Source organism: Saccostrea echinata, unplaced genomic scaffold (genome assembly GCF_033153115.1).
Source record: "Saccostrea echinata isolate AGI-Se365-2 ecotype Australia unplaced genomic scaffold, CSIRO_AGI_Sech_v1 ptg000015l, whole genome shotgun sequence".
Classification (NCBI taxonomy): domain Eukaryota; kingdom Metazoa; phylum Mollusca; class Bivalvia; order Ostreida; family Ostreidae; genus Saccostrea; species Saccostrea echinata.
In genome coordinates this window covers 9,563,600-9,582,500 of record NW_026889764.1, presented here as the reverse complement: position 1 = coordinate 9,582,500, position 18,901 = coordinate 9,563,600, and the positions used below count along the sequence as shown (strand labels likewise).

Sequence of the window (18,901 nt, the reverse complement as noted above, 5' to 3'; positions counted from 1 at the left end):
TGAAAAGAGAAAATTAATGAATAAGGTATTGTTCATGTAAAATTTTGCGCTTTAATCAATGCACAGTTCATTTCTGAATACAATCTTTTATAGCTGCAATAATGTAACCCTCTCCTTTTTTTGAGAAGGGGGGGGGGGGCAGAGAGAGAGAGAGGCCAGAAAATATCAGATAAAAAAATAATCGGAGAGGGCTACATTATTGCAGCTTAGTCTTTTGTATCAAATACTCAGCCTATTCATAGGGCGTTAAAAGCTAATTTTTTCACAGGTACTTGGTTCTTGGTTTATAAATATGTATGTACATGTACCTTATTGATAGGTAAAAAAGTAAAGTACATTTTTACATATCAATAAGGTACAAACATATTTATAAACCAAGACCCAAGTACCTGTGAATTTTTACCCCCCCCCCAATCAATTTATTAGTAAAATGTGCACATTCTTGCTTTTATCCTTGACAGAAATGAAATAAGAGCATCTGAAGTACAATATCCATAACATAGTATAACAGGTTTCACAATAAACGTCAATTAATGAAATTGCTATTATTCAAGTTTTAAAAAAAAATAAAACAAACACAAAAACGGGGGGTTGGGGTGGGGGTGGGGGGGGGGATAGGTAAATCTACTTCATGCGGGATTTTGAACAAAGTATTTGTTCCTGCTATAAGCCTGTAGGCTGTCAGTAGAGAACTACAATATATTTTCTGTCGGTAGTGGTATAAATTCAATTCCCCGCGCTTGCGCGGGATTTCATCTAGTTGTCAAAAATACGTAAACTTGTAATTCTTATTAATGCAGCATTTTTATTTTGCTACGAAGAGATGGTACGTACTGTAGATCACTATATTAACTTATTTACACAGCTATTCGGGAAGTCATAAGCGAGACAAAATTTTCACGATATGTGGTTATTGTTGTATATTATCCTTAACAATACCAATTTACAACAAAATGAAAATTTTGCGAACAATTGTCTTGCGTAACTACACGAAAATAATATAGTGGTTTACAGCATAATTTTCAGGTTACCTGAGTCACTTAGGTGACTTATTATTTTCGTCAGTTTTCACGCGTCGACCGTCTGTATGGTGTTTGTCGTACACTAGCGAAAAGATGAAACTTAATTGTGTGAAAACTTCCTGGCACAGGAAAAGATTCAGGTTTTCCTCATATTATGCCTCCCCCTTTCCGGATTTTAAAAGTGTACTATTTATTTATTTATTTATTTATTTCATTTTATTTTATTTTTTGCATTCTCTATCCAGAGCTGTCGTTCCCGCTACAGCTTCCCACGTTATTTTGGAGCGTAGCGGAAGACAACTCTGGATAGAGAGCAAACCAAATTATCATCGGGATCGGGATTTACAAAGTAAAGAATAATTAGCTTGTCTGAAATGTTGTTTACAAGTTGATTAATTCAAAAGTTGACTGTTGAGGACCTGTCATAATATTGACTTATAAACTAAAGCCTTCAGAAAAGGCCAAAGTGAGTAGAATAAACATTTGTATGTGTTATATTTTTCTATATAACGTGTGTTTTGAATGACAAACGATTTTGTAATATTTTGATTGTACAACATGCACAAATTTCCGAATATTACATACACCATTTTTAAAAAATGTGCGAGTATAAATTGAATTGGAGCTTTTTTAGATAATTTACGGCCACCAAGCTCTTAGAGATGATTTTTCCCCATTCAAACGAAGTCTCGGTCTCTTCACAGCACCCCGTGTTGCATTTGGTTTCCCAGTTTGTCCAATGCAGAAGACTTCTTATTTCTTTTTTAATGAATGTGACCCGCATAGAATTTTTTTTTATGTGTATTCGATCAAGCTTTGTAATTAACCCCCAATTTGTTTTGTAAACAATATATAAATCTCTGAAAGGCAAATCTAGTAAGTCACAAAGTGCCCCACCCTTTTTTTCAAATTTTCTATATATTCTGTGAAGTTGCGGGTTGGACCACTTTTCCAATGGGATAATATAATAGCTCATTTGGGTTATAATATCTGAAATGAAATGTTAATAAACATTGCTAAAAATGAAGATAAAAATAATTACCTTATCCCTTCCATTTTTCAGATTGATATCATATTGATCCCCAAAAAGTTTTGGATCTTCAGTGGGATCAGTGTCCTAAATAAATAAAACAACTACCAAAAGATTTTGCATTTGATGTATTTTTATGCAGTTGTGTTACAATATTCCAAGCTGATTTTTTTTCCCTGTAAATATATATCCCATGGAATACTATAATCCAAAAGGGCTATAATATCCCATATGGGGAAAGGGACCCAACTTAAACAGGCTAACATAATATACAGTGATATACATGTTCTACATCTGTTCTGGAAGATTAGGCTGTTTAATTATATAGTATAGTTAATAGATTTACAGCTGTAGATTGTAGAAATAAATTAAGCTATTAGATAATTTAAGCCAGTGGATTATCCAGAGAACGATGTCATAAGGCTTGAGATCCTATTTCGATGTAATGGTTTGGGCCATGGATATTGGCCTCGGTAGCTCAGTTGGTAGAGTGCCTGACTAGTTATGCAGGGGTTCTTGGTTCGATACCCCATCCAGCCATACATTTTCTCCTTTCCTGTAACATTGATATAATGCATGAAGGTGTAATTATAAACTCTCCGAATTACCAATAGCTTTAAGGAAACAGATCAAGGAGTCTGATAATACTAATTAATGATTAATGCTAACTACTGTATCTCATCTATGATAAAGGATTAGGACATACATATACTGTAAGTCACTGTAGGTTTATATAATTCCAGCGTAAAATGGTAAATCGTGAAAATTGTGAATGTAATTTTTTTTCAATCCATTAGTATATCAAGTACCATTCATTGAAAGGTTGGCGTTTCTGAAACAATTTAGCCCCCTGACAGTTTTGATATGTTGATTCAAGTAAACTATAAAAAAAAAAAAAAAAAGGAAAAGAAAAAACAAGTTCAGGGGATTCTAGTAAAACAATTGAAATTTGCATATACATGAGGTTGGAATAATTTGTTCTCACTCATTTTCAGCACGTCATAATGACAACAACCCCAGGGGGATTTCAGGCAGGCACTGCCGTTGTCCCCGCTACCCAGGTGGAAATCAGTGTACAGTGCAGGTCAGAAGTTTTAACTAATTATTATATACCCAACCATGTACATGTATCATTCAATATCACTGTTAATTATATGCAATAACATGAAAGTGTGATCAGGTCATTTATTCAAATTTATGTGCACTGTTTTTTAGCTTTATTGTAAAAATTATTGTTTAAAGCCATTGAAAGACTTTTAGCAAAGAATTGTTTTAAAAAACAATTTACCTGGCTTGGTACTTAACGTGTTGCTAAAATTACACTCTTATACATTTTATATTTATTTACTTGTACAATGCTGAAAAGTAGAGTGTATGCAGATGTCATGAGTTTTCAGAATGGAAAATCTAAAGTGAACAAAACAAGGAACTCTTAATTCAATATAACAGAATACTGATAATTAGTTTGGTTAATTATATGATAGTAAATAGTCAGAATTGGTCACAGCTAGTCCAGGGTTCTATCCCCATGGTACAGTAGGTCCAGGTTTTGAGTCTTCAGTTTATCCAATACTTTAACCCTTTCTCTTATATTTTTATTAATTTACTACTAAAATTCTTTCCTGTGAATGATTTAGTTGTTGTACTTCATTTATATGTATTTTTAGAAACTTAGCAGACTTGGATGTTTTTTCCAAATCAGACCCAATGTGTGTTTTGTTCATGAAAGATATAAAAACCAACTCATACTATGAGGTTAGTATATTTTTTGAAAAGAAACAAAACCTGTTTACTTCAATATTCATGAAATTTGTATAATTTTATTCAATGATAAATTTTACCATGCATGTTATAATTGATACCATTACAGAGATAAAGGTACCTTATTGTGCAACTGTATTTTGATAACTAGTGCTTGAATCATCTAACGTGTAATCATTATTTTGATAACTAATGCTTGTCAATGAATCATAGTATATAATCATTAAAAATGGATTTGAAATCAGGTTGGAAGAACAGAGACCATTGATAACCAGCTCAATCCAAACTTTGCCAAGAAATTTACACTTACCTACCTCTTTGAAGAATTACAGAGCATTAAATTTGAAATGTGAGTAAATGTGACTAAAATTTAATGCAATTTATAACAAAAAATTGTATATTTTATACATATGGGTATTTAAATGTGAAATGCATTTTTTATTTATGTGTTTTGAAGTGTTTCCTTGTAAATCAACATCTGAATTTTTTTTTTCAGCTATGATGTAGATTCTCCTTCTCATAATTTGAAAAATCATGTAAGTGAATCAATCATTAATTACATAGGTGATGATTTGGGATGGGAAAAAAATATGGAAACTTAGATCTTCACTGTGTGATTATAATATGCATATATACATGTATAAATATTTGTGGTTTCAAGAAAGAATAAGGAATATTTAAATAACATTTACAAAAAAAAAAAAAATCATTATGATACTCCAAGCATATCCACTTTTAGAATTTATGAAATATTGGTAAACATCAATAATCAGACATATGTTTGCTATGAATATTTCATTTATTGATTACTCTCTGCTATAGGATTTTATTGGAAGGATGGAGTGTAGCCTTGGAGAAATTGTTGGGGCACCTGGAGGAAAATTAGAAAAGCCTTTGCAGTAAACCTACACTTTTCTTTCTGATATTTGAATATTTTAGGTTGAATATTTTATTTACCAAATATAAAATTAAAAGGTTTCTGAAAATGGAAAAATAAAATACAGTTGAACTTCGGTATCTCGAACACGGATATCTAGAATTTTTGAGAACAGTAATGTACATGTATAAACAAAAATGACTACCCAGTAAAAATTAATATACAAAATTTTGTAATTTTTTTTTACAGGGGTTCTAGGAAAAAGAATGGGACAATAATAGGTAAAGCACCATAATTGTATTGAGCTTTTGTGTGTTTCATGATGCTTGAAAATATTTTTTGAAAATTCAGAGTATAAATGTGTCTTAGTGTGTGTTGCTCTGTGTTCCTACATGTATGGTGTACATGTATCAGAAAGATACTGCTTTGAAAACATACATGTTGCAGAATTACTATAGATATCTGCATATACATGTAATATTGACTTGCTGTATTGTATGGGAATTGTGTAAGTTCTAGATACTAGTATGGCTAAATTGTTAGGTAAGTAAGTTAGATCTTTATAGGCAGATGAAATTTAATTATTACAATTAGTTCCCAAATGCATATACTTTTTTTTAAGAAAAGCATATATTTCATGGAAGTTTTCAGGAATGATGTGTTGTACGTAGAACTGCATTATTTATTATTTACAAAAATGTATATCATAAATCCACTTCATCAATATTTAATAAAAAAAATGGCAGAATAGATATTAATGTTCATGGCAGTATTCAGGAGAAGATAGCATTTCACAAGTACAAAGTATTAGTTAGAATTAATAAAGCCTTGTCCATGTTTTGCAGCCCAGTTCTTACCTTTATGACTATATTACCTGTGTCAGTATATGGTATATTAAATGTAAACTCAGCATGTTGCAGCCCTTAATATTTGTTGCTGACCTGTGTGTATGTTTGTTTGTTTTACAGTCAGAGGAGAAGAGCTTAGCAATTGCAAGGTTTGTTGATTTAATCACTGCCAGAGATATTGTAGTGTTCCTGTTACTTGTAGCCCCTTTTCAGTTTCAACTTCATTTGTATCTCAACAAAAATGACAACATAAAATTTGTCTTCATTTATATTTAAAAAAAAATATCAAAAATAAGCTATATTTATAGTACTTGTACTGAAAGTGTGTTAAATTTGATAATGTACAAATTTAACTTAGTTCTCAGTCACACATAATTTTTAAGTTACTTTCATCTTGTTTGTGGATTCAGGAGGAGATAACTCTTCATTTCCGAGCCAGTCATCTGGATAAGAAGGATTTCTTCGGAAAATCTGACCCTTATTTACAGTTATCCCGAGTAAATGAAGATGGCAGGTGAGCTAAACTGTCCCTTATTTACAGTTTTCCTGATTGAATGATGATGGCAGATGAGCTTAACTGACCCTTATTTACAGTAATCCTGAGTAGATAAAGATGGCAGGTGAGCTAAACTGTCCCTTATTTACAGTTACCCTTAGTTAAAGAAGATGGCGGGTGAGCCAAATTTACCCTTTCTAAGTATTTATAGTCATCCTGAGTTAATGAAGATGGCAGGTGAGCTTAACTGACCCCCTACCCACAGTTGAATGAAGATGGCAGTTATATCTGATCCCTCCCCCTCCCTTCCAAAAACAAGTTATCCAAGATACAGGGAAGTCTACGAAGTTTTCAATGTAAATCTGAGTTGAAGGAGAAAGACATAACAATGCTTAGCAGATATCTAGCATCACAACAATTTTTATAACATATCATTTTACAATTTAATTGTCAGAGAAATGTAATTTGTTTAAATTTGAATACATCCTCTTAATCTTATTGTTTCGTTAGTTTCTAAGTTTCAAATGCCAAGAAATGCATATACATGTACAATGTCAAATCATATACAAAGTTTGTCCATACCAAGGCTGCTCTGTCTTAATCATTCTCTTCTTTGCATGATTCTGCTACAATAGAATTAAGTATGTACTTTGTACAGACTTTTGAATTTCTCCCTGATATTGTAGCTACACTGTGGTACATAGAACAGAAGTCATCATGAAGACATTAAATCCTACGTGGAAACCTTTTACAATCATGTCCAGGGCATTGTGTAATGGAGATTATGACAGGTAGGTTTGTGATTGTACTCATCAAAGAAGGTGCAGAAAACATTCACCCTAGGGGATTTGAATTTGACTTCATAATAGGTTCCTTTCATTATAACTAGAGTGTTATAAGGAATGTGTTTCACATGCTTTGTAGCTTCATTAAAGATGTAAACAAATCTTCCAGGAACATTAAATTAATTTTTATTTTTTCGTAACTAAAAAAAAAAATTAGAAGATAGAAATTTGAAATTTGAAAATGAAGTGTACAGTTGTATCCGAGTTTTAAAATTTCAGCATGGGTATTTAAACAGTCATTTTGCTGGCTTTTATGAAATTACCTTATCTGTATTTTTTTTTTTTTACATTTAGGAGCATTAAGTTTGAATGTTATGACTGGGACAAAGATGGAGGGTATGTACAAAGTTTTTCAATCAGTTTATATCTTCTCTTATGTGAATTAACTGCCTGGATTAATCAGAAAATAACTTAATAGAGTTTTTATCATGAAAGAGTGAAGTTCTTAAACTTACCGGTAATTATGAGGAAATTTATAGACTATAATGTTACATCGCATACACCTATGTACATGCATTGAAATAATCCACAAACAATATATTCCATGGTACAACAGCGTTCTATAAAACAAAGTAAAAATCAACTTCTGAAAGTTGATGAAACTTGTTCAACATAAATTTCACATTTGTTTATTTCTGTATTTATTTTAAGGCATGATTTAATTGGAGAATTTACAACAAATCTACGAGAATTGTCAAGGGGTCCTTGTTCTTCTAATGTTTTTCTGGTAAGTTATTGAAAGTCTTCTGTACCACAAAGTTGCTTGACATTTGGATATGGAATATGTAATTTGGAGACTTAAATACATATATCAAAAGATATTCACCAATATTGTCAGATCTTGTATATGGGAAAGAAAAAAAACATGACATTTTCTTTGTGTATCTCTTCCTCAGTTTATAAATTTTGAAGTGAATCATTGATCTTGAGAGTATTTATGGCCATATTTATACAATTATTTTGAACATGCCAGATGAAAAGATTTTTTCTTTTATTTGTTAGGTTATACACCCAAAGAAACAGGCAAAGAAAAAGAAATATAAAGATTCAGGGGAGGTAACTTGCAAGAACAATTTCTATACACACAAATTTCCAATCTGACTCTGTTTCCTAGGGAACTGTATTGCATAATTAGATATTTCCAGTCACCTTGTGAATTATACAATTCCTTAGGTAAACCACATACTTTAAGGAAACTTGTATATAATCATCTTAACATAATGTACGATTTCAACAGAGCATAAGATACATGTATTTGTATGAAAGGATTCTAGTTGTCTCACTTGAAATGCAGATCATCCAAATTTCAACAGAGCAAAAGATACATGTATTTGTATGAAAGGATTCTAGTTGTCTCACTTGAAATGCAGATCATCCAAATTAATTACTGTAAATATTCCTTACTGACAGTAAAATAATACAAAATAATGATTTACGTGCATAATTATGAAGCTTAACTCATGAATATTTTATATTTGTTAATGACCTATTGCTGATATCAATTTATCTAGATCTTCAATACTTATTCCTTTTCTTTTGATGAATGTTGTCACTGTCTTACCTAAATGCCTAAATCTTTTTTTTTTTTTGTAGGTGCTATTATTGAGTTATAAATCAGAGCAGATCTTTTCCTTTCTGGATTACATACAGAGTGGGTCAGTAGCAACATAAAAAATTGTTATAACTGATGATAAAATACTATTTCTATTCTTTGCAAAATTTCAATAACTATGGAGTTTTACACCAATTTTATAAGAAGGAAGATTATCTAGATTTTGTTTTTGGTTTTTGTGTGTTTGAGTGGATTTATTCTAAATATTTAACTTGCAGGTAATCTAAATGAGATAAATAAAAAAAATTAAGGTACTTTTATTCATGATTCAATACCTACATGTACACTTATACAAAGGTACAAATGTCAAGTACTGAAAGCATTTGAAACAGAGAAAATTAAAAAAGGCTTGATTGATTTTAGTAGCACTGAAATGAACTTCACAGTAGCTATAGATTTCACTGCTTCTAATGGAAACCCGTCTTCCCCCTCATCTCTGCATTACCTGAACCCGTATGGAACTCCAAACCAATATGCTGCGGCTATTCAAGCAGTGGGGAACATCATCCAGGACTATGATAGGTACGGAAACAAAAAATTTTTTATGCCCCCGGATCGAAAGATCCTGGGGGTATATTGTTTTTGTCCTGTCTGTCTGTTTGTCTGTTTATCTGTTTGTCTGTTTGTCCATTTGTCTGTTTGTCCGTTTGTCTGTTTGTCTGTCTGTCTGTTGTCAACTTTAACCTTGCCCATAACTTTTGATTGGTTGGAGCTATGACTTTCATATTTCACATGTGTATTCCTTGTGACAAGACCTTTCTTTGGGTACCATCATATTTGACCTTTTGACCTTGGAGTTTGACCCACTTTTGCAAAATTTTATGAGACTTTAACCTTGGCCATAACTTCTGAACAGTTGGTGCTTGGGGTTTCATACTTCACATGTGTATTCTTTGTGACAAGGTCTTCCTTTGGATACCAACAACTTTGACCTTTTGACCTTGACCTTGGAGTTTGACCTACTTTTGAAAAACTTTAACCTTGGCCATAACTTTTGAACAGTTGGTGCTTAGGGTTTCAAACTTCACGTGTGTATTCCTTGTGACAAGGCCTTCCTTTGGATACCAACAACTTTGACCTTTTGACCTTGACCTTGGAGTTTGACCTACTTTTGAAAAACTTTAACCTTGGCCATAACTTTTGAACAGTTGGTGCTTAGGGTTTCAAACTTCACATGTGTATTCCTTGTGACAAGACCTTCCTCTGGATATCAACCACTCTGACCCTTTGACCTTGACCTTGGAGTTTGACCTACTTTTGAAAAACTTTAACCTTGGCCATAACTTTTGAACAGTTGGTGCTAAGGGTTTCAAACTTCACGTGTGTATTCCTTGTGACAAGGCCTTCCTTTGGATACCAACAACTTTGACCTTTTGACCTTGACCTTGGAGTTTGACCTACTTTTGAAAAACTTTAACCTTGGCCATAACTTTTGAACAGTTGGTGCTTAGGGTTTCAAACTTCACATGTGTATTCCTTGTGACAAGACCTTCCTCTGGATATCAACCACTTTGACCCTTTGACCTTGACCTTGGAGTTTGACCTACTTTTGAAAAACATTAACCTTGGGCATAACTTTTGAATGGTTGATGCTAGGGCTTTCATACTTCACATTTGTAATCCTTTTGACAAGACCTTCCTTTGGATACCAACCTCTTTGACCCTTTGACCTTGACCTAGGAGTTTGACCTACTTTTGAAAAACTTTAACCTTGGCCATAACTTTTGAATGGTTGGTGCTAGGGCTTTCATACTTCACATATGTAATCCTTGTGACAAGATCTTCCTTTGGATACCAACCACTTTGACCTTGACCTTGACGTTTGACTTTTATTTAAAAAACTTTAACCTTCACCATAACTTTTGAACAGTTGTATCTAGGTCTTTCAAATTTCACAGGTGTATTCCTCGAGACAAGACCTTTCTTTGGGTATCAACATTTTTTATCTTTTGGTCTGGATTTTGACTTGCATTTGAAGAAACTTTAACCTTCGCCATAAGCTGCCATACGGGGGCATCAGTGTTTCACAAACACATCTTGTTTTTTCTTATTCTGAGAATTTAATGTTTAGATGTTTGTTAACATTTTACATGCACTCTAGTACTTTCCCTGTTTAACTTTATCTGCATGACAGGGCTCGACATTAACGCTTGTCCGCTTGCCCGGTACCAGTGAAAAAAAATTACGGACAAGTGAATATTGCTGGGCACTTGTCCGATTGGACAAGTGTATTTTAATGTAAAGGAGTCTCTAAATAATAATAAGAACGACTGTGAAAGATAATCGGTAGTTTCAAGACGGAAGCTGTACATAAAAACCGGACTTCGATCCCGATAGGGATCGCTACTAATTGAGTTCACATTGATTCGGGATCGAAGTTCACTAATTGCATACTACTGAAAAGGCATGGAACGTACGAACTTAACGAAGTTTGGTTCACTTGTGGATATTTATGTTGTTGTCAGGACAGAAAGCCTAGATAAAATTTCGTTTTATGTGTTTGTTGTAAATATCAATGACATCACGAATCGATCAAGCACATGTCATGTGTAATGGACTTTATTTTAGTTTTCAAGTTGACAGTATTAGATCTTTATTGGAAAATTTTCGGACAAGTGAAGTTGAAGTTCGGACAAGTAAATCCCTTGGTCACTTGTCCGAATGGACAAGTAAGATAAAAAGTTAATGTCGAGCCCTGCATGATAGATTTGCTGTACAGAATTAGTCTTTTTTTACTAACAAGCTGTTTCTAGTGTGGTAGATTTGCTATACAGAATTATTCTTTTTTTTATGACAAGCTATTTCCAGTGTGGTAGATTTGCTATACAGAATTATTCTTTTTTTTAATGACAAGCTATTTCCAGTGTGGTAGATTTCCTATACAGAATTATTCTTTTTTCAGTGACAAACTGTTCCCTGCCCTAGGATTTGGAGCAAGAATGAGTGATGGCTCTGTCCACCATGAATTTGCATTGGTAACAGATTAGTTTTAATCTTTTTTTTATATAATCAAATCCAGATTCATTTAGATAACACATGAATTCAATTCATGAAAACCAAAATTAAAATTCATTTAAAGTGTATATGCACCAGTAAATGTATCTTGAATTGGTGTTATAAATCAAACAAGTTGTACTATCTTTAATATAAATACTGGTGATACCATAAATCTGGAAATTTTTCAATGATTTATTTTAGCGAGTTTGGGTCATAAAGCTGTTGATTAATTTTTATGTTTTAAAATTTTGCGAATTGTCATTGGCGCTAAAATTAAAAAGTGCTTAAAATTTTTATAACAGTGTATAAGTTGTGCATGTACATACAATAAATCATGTATGCACATACAATATTGAACTATGCCACCGTTCAATAGTCGGATAAAAATATTAGAATACATATTTAAAACGTATAAACTGCTTCAAGTTTTTATAACATTAAATCAAATCTCATTTACAATCTGTCGTAAACAGGTTTCTTAAAATGACCACTGCTTACGAACACCTGTTCACTGGGTTAAAAATAGACACCAGCTGTCAGCAAGATTTTTGTTTACATTTTTGTTGCTGATTTTTTTTTTTATGAAAAATATTTTTGTGATTGCAATGTATGGTCAAATTTGCTAAAAATTTATCTACAGTAAAAATTTCCAGATTTATGGTAGTCAACTTTGCCTGTTGACTTAGCTTACATAACAGATTTTTAGAATTTATATTATGTATATGTATTAATTGATGCAATACTACTGTCACAATTACACCAGATTGTTTTTATCATTTTAATCACAAAAACGCAACAGTTCCCCATTCTAAGATAACTTTTTTTATGACCTATTGTAGAATTTTAACCCTTCAAACCCGTTCTGTCAGGGAGTGGAGGGAGTCCTACAGGCGTACTACAACTCACTGAAGAACGTCCAACTGTACGGTCCCACTAACTTCTCCCCCGTCATTAATCATGTGGCCAGGTAAAAGTGTGTGTTCTTATAGAAATAGTGCATGTTTTGGAGGGTAATAATTGAAATTGACACCCTGAGAGGAAATTATTGTCAACCAACACCATACCCTCCAAAACATGCACTATTTCTTTTATTATACTGAATGTCAGATTGATGAATTAAAAAAGTCGGATATTGTCGGTAGGATATTGTCGTTGTGAATCAGAACTCATTTCAACAGATATTTAAATGCTTCTCTTACATTTTTCTCAATAAGAAAGCATCGAAATTGATTCATCAACCTCTCAAGTGTTTTTGTTTGTTACTCTGCTCACAAACACTTTTCTTTTATTTTTTTTTTTTTTTGCAATCAATCTTACTTGGATCAAGCAATTGTTAACACTGTGTTTATTCAGCTCTTTTCAAGTGCACAAGTGATGTGTTGAGAATTCTACGGCAAACCGCTTATACAAAAAATTACATGTATAAGACTTTATGTTACCTGTTGCTAAGTGTGTTGCTAATGCTGAGAGTAAAATTAAAAATTGGTCAATGCTTCTAAGCCAATCAGATTTAAGTATTTAACATAAAAGTATAATTAATTAACTTGCACCTTGTCATCAATTATGTGTTTTATAAATATGAAACATGTGGCTAGGTGAAGCATATGTCCAGGGTGTCTGTATGAATTAAGTCAATGTTGTTGTCAGAGTAACCCTGTAGTAACAGTTTAAATTATTATACCCCCTGCAAAGAAAGTAAGAGGGAGGTTACAGTATAATTTGTCCAAACCAGACACTGCTGGTTCCATGAAAATTGGCCAGATATGACAGAATCCGGAGTGCAGGAAAATATTTTAGATTTATTTCCCTTTGTTTAATTCACAAGTACGATGCATATGATTGCAACATATTTTTAAAATTATTCAATATTCTTGGAATTCAGAAATATAGTAAAAGTATACACATGATCTACTGTCAATTTTTTTGGTTCATAAAGTTTTAGACTTCAAATTCAGTGTGAGATGTAAACGGGGTCAAATTCTTCAGACACGTTTATATCAATTAAGCAATACAAATGGCGACTTTTGAAAGTCAAATTATTCCAAGTGCTTATTTTCTTGTAGATTTGCCCAGGCTATACAAGATGGCAGTCAGTATTTTGTTTTGCTAATCATCACTGATGGGGTGATCACAGACATGCAGCAAACACAACAGGCTATTGTTAATGTAAGTATTGTCAGTTTACATTAAAATTTGTACCACATCAAATCTGATCTTTATATTGTCATCATGTCTGTATTGCTTGCAGGCTTCGAGACTTCCTATGTCCATTATCATTGTTGGAGTGGGTGATGCTGACTTTACTGGTATGTGTAATGTTACATGACACTAAATTTAGAAAAGTATCATATTAAATGATTTGTAATTTTGCATAATTTTGAAGATGCTATACATGTATTAAGTAAAAAATTTGGTTCAAATTTGTAAGGAAATTACTATCAATAATTTCAGCACATATACATGTATATCCAGATACATGCATTACATTTACATGTTGGAAAACAAAGATTTTATGAATGGTTATTAATAAGAGATCTCAAATGTCCACTTTTTTCAACAAGAATGTGAGTTTTACTGGAGTACTATGCATTAAGCCCTGTACTACATTCACAGGCTTAAGTTAATAATTGTTTCTTATCACTAATCTTTTTCTTTGCTAGATCAGTTGTTCCTATTTACAATCACAAGTGACAAAAATAAATTGACATGGTCCACAATCTTAAATATTTTTAATATTAAAAATGTGTTGTGAGTTAAAATTATGCATTTGCATTACATCAAAGTGCTTATTTAAAACCTTTTTTTTTAAGAGTTAGGGTTCACTTTATCCATAAAATTGCCCTGCCCATATACATGTACAAATTAACTAAGCAAGACCCAATGTCCCATTTCAAACATCAATATGAAGTAGAGACTTAGTACATTCATTTCCTGTAAAAAAAAGTTTCCTCTGAGAGTCTAGGTATTAAAAAGAGGCTTTGGGAAATTGCAATGTTTTTGAATTTTTGTGTTTAAGTACCTTCAGCAAAGAAATAAAATATGATCCCACCTCTCAATCCAAAAAAAATAAAACATGTACATATATATATATATATATATTATAATCTTAGGAAACAGCTAGTTCTTTCATTATTTAATTGCACATTTTGGATCAGAGGTTGGGCTCTATATGCAAAATATTGAAAAAACAGCCTAAACTTTTTGCCATTTTTGAAGAAATTTTCAGGATTTGAGGATAATGGTGCAATTCATGACATCATAATACATGGATAAGTGAGAAAATTACATTATTTTAATAGATATCACCAAGGGTCCAAATGAAATTTAATATGTTTTCAGCTAATACTGAGCAGTTTTGAATTTTTCAGAAATTCACAGGGCCAAAAAGGCCTTAAGTGAATCTTGTTCTTTAAACATGTATTTGTGTTCAAGAGTTATTTTGCAATACAAAAGTGTGTTGATAAATGAAAATTTATTGAATTTTATTAATAAGAGACCTTAAATGACCACAGACACTGTTTGAATGATAGAAACTTCTTGGATGACCCAAATTTTGATGTTGCAAGAAATGCTTCTTTTGATGTCTGAAAGTAGTTCTGTAAACAAAGTTCAAGTCACTCTCTACACATATTATTGTTTTGACACTACAAATGTCAAGCAAATGAGACATCATTCTATTTAACTCGCGATATGTTATTTCTTCATCTACATAGCATTAAAATTTTGCACATTCCAGAAACTAGATAAGGAAAAATATGTGGCCTGAATACCAAGTTTTTTTTTTCACCCAAAAATATATGCAAATTTAGAGACTTTCTTTTAAATAACTCTAGCAATGTAAAGCATGAATAAAATTTTTCAGCTATGAATATTTTGGATGGAGATGATGTCAGATTATCTTACAATGGGGTGTATGCAGAGAGAGACATTGTACAGGTATTTTCATGTCATAGTGATGCATGTCCCTTGTTTTATGATTGAGAGAAGTACCTAGTGATAAGAACACTTCTGAACACCTTTAATGCCTTTCAGACGTAAAAATTCAGAAAAACTTAGTTTTATAATTTCTTTTGTAGTTTGTTCCATTTAATGATTTCCTAAATCGTGGTAACATGGTGCTGAGTCAAGCAGCCCTAGCTAAAGAAGTTCTGGCAGAAATACCTGATCAGTTTATGTCTTACATGAAAAAACACAATGTTAAACCCAGGATATCCGCTACAGCGCCCTCTTAGACTGTCCTTTTCTTACAGAACATATCATTATAGAGACAGACTTCAACAGTGCATAATTCTATTTTAATTTTTATTAATGTGTTAATATATAGGTAAAATATTAAAGACGTACAGGTATCCTGAAAAGCAAAAAACCCACAGTTTTGCCTATTAAAGTTCATTAGTAATAAGTGGTAATAAAGTAAATTTTAATCATAGTAAATTTGTGTTTTATGCCCTTGGCAATTATTGATTTTAGATTTGCTAGGGACCTAATATATACATCCCTGATTTTCCAGGTGGTTTTTACATTTACAAGTATTAATTCATGTTAATCTGTTGAACATTGCATTAATTCTCCTAGATTTTGACAAGAAATTCCAGGTATATGTGTATTAGATACATTTTCTGTATTGAGCTGTTAATTTCGACCATGTGAACAAAATAATACATGTAGAACTTTGATTTTTTGAAACCACCCATTATGTCCTTCAAAGTTGTGCAGCTTCAATTTTAATTAAAGCCTACATATAAATGGAGCTTCTTAAAGGAAAATTGATATCTGCTGTACTACTAAGTTCGACCTTACTCTAGATTTCTTTAAACATTCTTAGTGTGCAATATTCATTTTGAAGACTTGAGATACATGTAGGTGATTCTGTTTGTATGTTGGTTTTATAGAAATCATTTCAAGTGAAGACTATTATATTTTTTACACTTTTTTTTTTTTTTTTTTTTTTTACATTTTTCTGTAATTTTATGCAGTAATTTTTTATGTACTAATTTGTCAGATATTTTTCATGTTTGATTCTTCATTGTCACTCAGTACCTTGAATAGGCTTCCTAATCCTGATAGCAATATAAAAACTAGCTACAGTTTGGATATCCATTTACACTGCTTCCATTTGGATATCCATTGAATTTAAACTGGCTATAGCTTGGATATTCATTGAATTTAAATTGGCTATAGTTTAGAAATCCATTGAATTTAAACTGGCTATACATGTAGTTTGGATATTCATTGAATTTAAACTGGCTATACATGTAGTTTGGATATTCATTGAATTTAAACTGGCTATAGTTTTGATATCTATTGACTTTAAACTGGCTACAGTTTGGATATCCTTTGACTTTAATTTGAAGTGGCTACAGTTTGGATAGCTATAGACTTTAAATTGAAGTAGCTAAAATGTAGGCAACTGGCAAAAGTGTGGATATCCATCAACTATGAACTGGCTACACATTAAATATCCCTTAACTTTGAAATACCTACAATGGTAGAAATCCATTGTCTTTGAATTATATCCATTAATTGACTTTGAACAGGCTACATTTTGCATATCTATTGACTTGAACTTACTATCTTTTGGATATCCATTGACACTGAACCTGGCTACAATGTAAACATCCATCAACTTTGAAATGACTTCAAAATAGAGTGGATGTGAACTCAATATCCACTTTATTTTCTTTTTAATAAATGCTCAATATATTCAGATGTAATATTTTCATTAATTTGTACATATTGATATCAACATAGTAATTATTGTTTTGTGCCCTTTTCACTGGGGTCACTTTTTTTCCAGAGATACCAGCAATATGATTTTAGATTCAGATGTTTAGTTTTTAGCTGATTTAGCTTTACATGCATCTTGAAGTTTGTAGAATGTACATTGTATGTATTTTAGTCCATTTTATTAGAAAATTGATGTTCATGAAATGTAGTCTTTATGCTAATACTGATGTTAGTATTAAGAGGGCTGGGTGGTTGTGGCCAATTTCAGACTATATTTATCTCCTTTAGAAGAAGAGCTCCATATAAAGATATACAAAAATGATCAAATTTTAAAACTTGAATGAATGAAATTTTTCTTTGCCATATGATAGTTGACAGATTAAGATATCATATCTAAAAAAATAAGTTATATCTGCTGGTTAATTTGTTGACCCCTCAGCCTCCTTAATATTAACTATATACTGGTGCATGTTTTGATGATTTACAAGACTTGTTCACTATAAAAATGTATTATATTAAAAGTTATAGAACTGTAGAATATCTGTTATCAGAAAGAATACATTTTTTAATAAAGAAAAAAATGTTTTAATTGATTTTTAAAAAAATATTAATGTGTATTTATTTCCAAGGAATAATTTTCTAAAATTGTTACTTGTATTAGATATCATCTAAAAATCTGCAAAATTAGGAGCATCGTTTCTTCCCAAAATAAAAACCTTAGACTGAAGAAAATGAAAACCAGAATGCTCAGTGTGAATTTTGTAAATATTATTTTTACCTAGTGAGAAACAAAATAAGTAAAATTGCTTTGAATTGCCCATTATTAACAAAATTCATTTCAAAGGTTCACAGCTCTAAGTAACCTATCGTGAGCAAGATGGTTTGCAGCAGCTTCCAAGCCCTACACTTTAGTATAGATGCAGGTTTGTCACATCACCACAGTCATAAAAAAAAGTCGACGTAATTAGGGCCCCGCAAGGATTTGCGGGTGCCCTATAGTAATCACTCTGTCTGTCTGTCTGTCCATCTGCCTGTCTGTCCGTCCGTCTGTCATTCTTCCGTCCACAAATTTTCTGATTTTTTCTAATAACTTTTTTTAGGGTTGACCAATTTAGTTCAAATTTGGTATGTTGGTTGAATAGGCAGTAAGACATATTTTGATGCTAAGTTTGGTTCTCTATGTCATCTGGTTTGGAGTTGGGGTGGTGGGGTATATTCCTTAACTTTATATAAGAGTGAATAGGCAAAGAGAGATAACTGCTGAGAATGATCCTATTGTAAGCTGTGAAAGGCTGCAATGAGTCTCTTGGGATTAATTAACTTTCCTCTTGAAGAAAATCCAAAGCATTTATCTTTGTCTGCCACATTGAGATTAATTAACACCTCTGTCTGCAAATGAAGTTTGTTAGCTCTACTGGTCAGAGACCAGAAGAGCTTATGCGATAGTAAGGTGTCCGTCGTCCGTCCGTCTGTCTGTCTGTCCGTCCGTCTGTAAACAAATTTTCAAAATGCTACTCCTCCTACAGTTTTGGTCTGATTTCAATATTACTTGGCACACAAGTAGACTACAATAAGATACATAATTCTGTGTATCGGTTTTTGATTTCAATGAACGGTGTTGTCATGGTTACTAAAAATAGAAATTTCTGTGAAAAACATTCAAAATGCTACTCTTCCTACAGTTTT

The 18,901-nt window shown here is 32.1% G+C and overlaps 1 protein-coding gene across 1 annotated transcript; it reads left to right on the top strand.

The window, feature by feature from the left end:
- Positions 1-1,407: 1,407 nt before the first annotated feature.
- On the top strand, positions 1,408-17,764 carry LOC133187499 (copine-8-like). The gene is made up of 21 exons (XM_061322897.1): positions 1,408-1,488; positions 3,048-3,136; positions 3,720-3,807; positions 4,059-4,162; positions 4,310-4,349; positions 4,636-4,712; positions 4,940-4,971; positions 5,659-5,687; positions 5,949-6,052; positions 6,721-6,825; positions 7,174-7,215; positions 7,531-7,606; positions 7,882-7,935; positions 8,473-8,534; positions 8,855-9,013; positions 11,394-11,466; positions 12,328-12,455; positions 13,552-13,654; positions 13,737-13,794; positions 15,351-15,424; positions 15,565-17,764. Exons 2-21 carry the CDS (start codon positions 3,057-3,059, stop codon positions 15,718-15,720), a joined length of 1,644 nt encoding a protein of 547 aa, XP_061178881.1. The 5' UTR covers positions 1,408-1,488; positions 3,048-3,056; the 3' UTR covers positions 15,721-17,764.
- The last annotated feature ends 1,137 nt before the right edge of the window (positions 17,765-18,901 follow it).

What these genes read in the sequence shown, in the direction of transcription:
- LOC133187499 (XM_061322897.1), top strand. Translation starts at nt 3,057, where the DNA reads ATGACAACAACCCCAGGGGGATTTCAGGCAGGCACTGCCGTTGTCCCC. An exon ending in GTTCTTCTAATGTTTTTCTG is followed by an intron (nt 7,607 to 7,881) that starts GTAAGTTATTGA and finishes TTTATTTGTTAG; the next exon opens with GTTATACACCCAAAGAAACA. An exon ending in GGGTGATGCTGACTTTACTG is followed by an intron (nt 13,795 to 15,350) that starts GTATGTGTAATG and finishes AAAATTTTTCAG; the next exon opens with CTATGAATATTTTGGATGGA.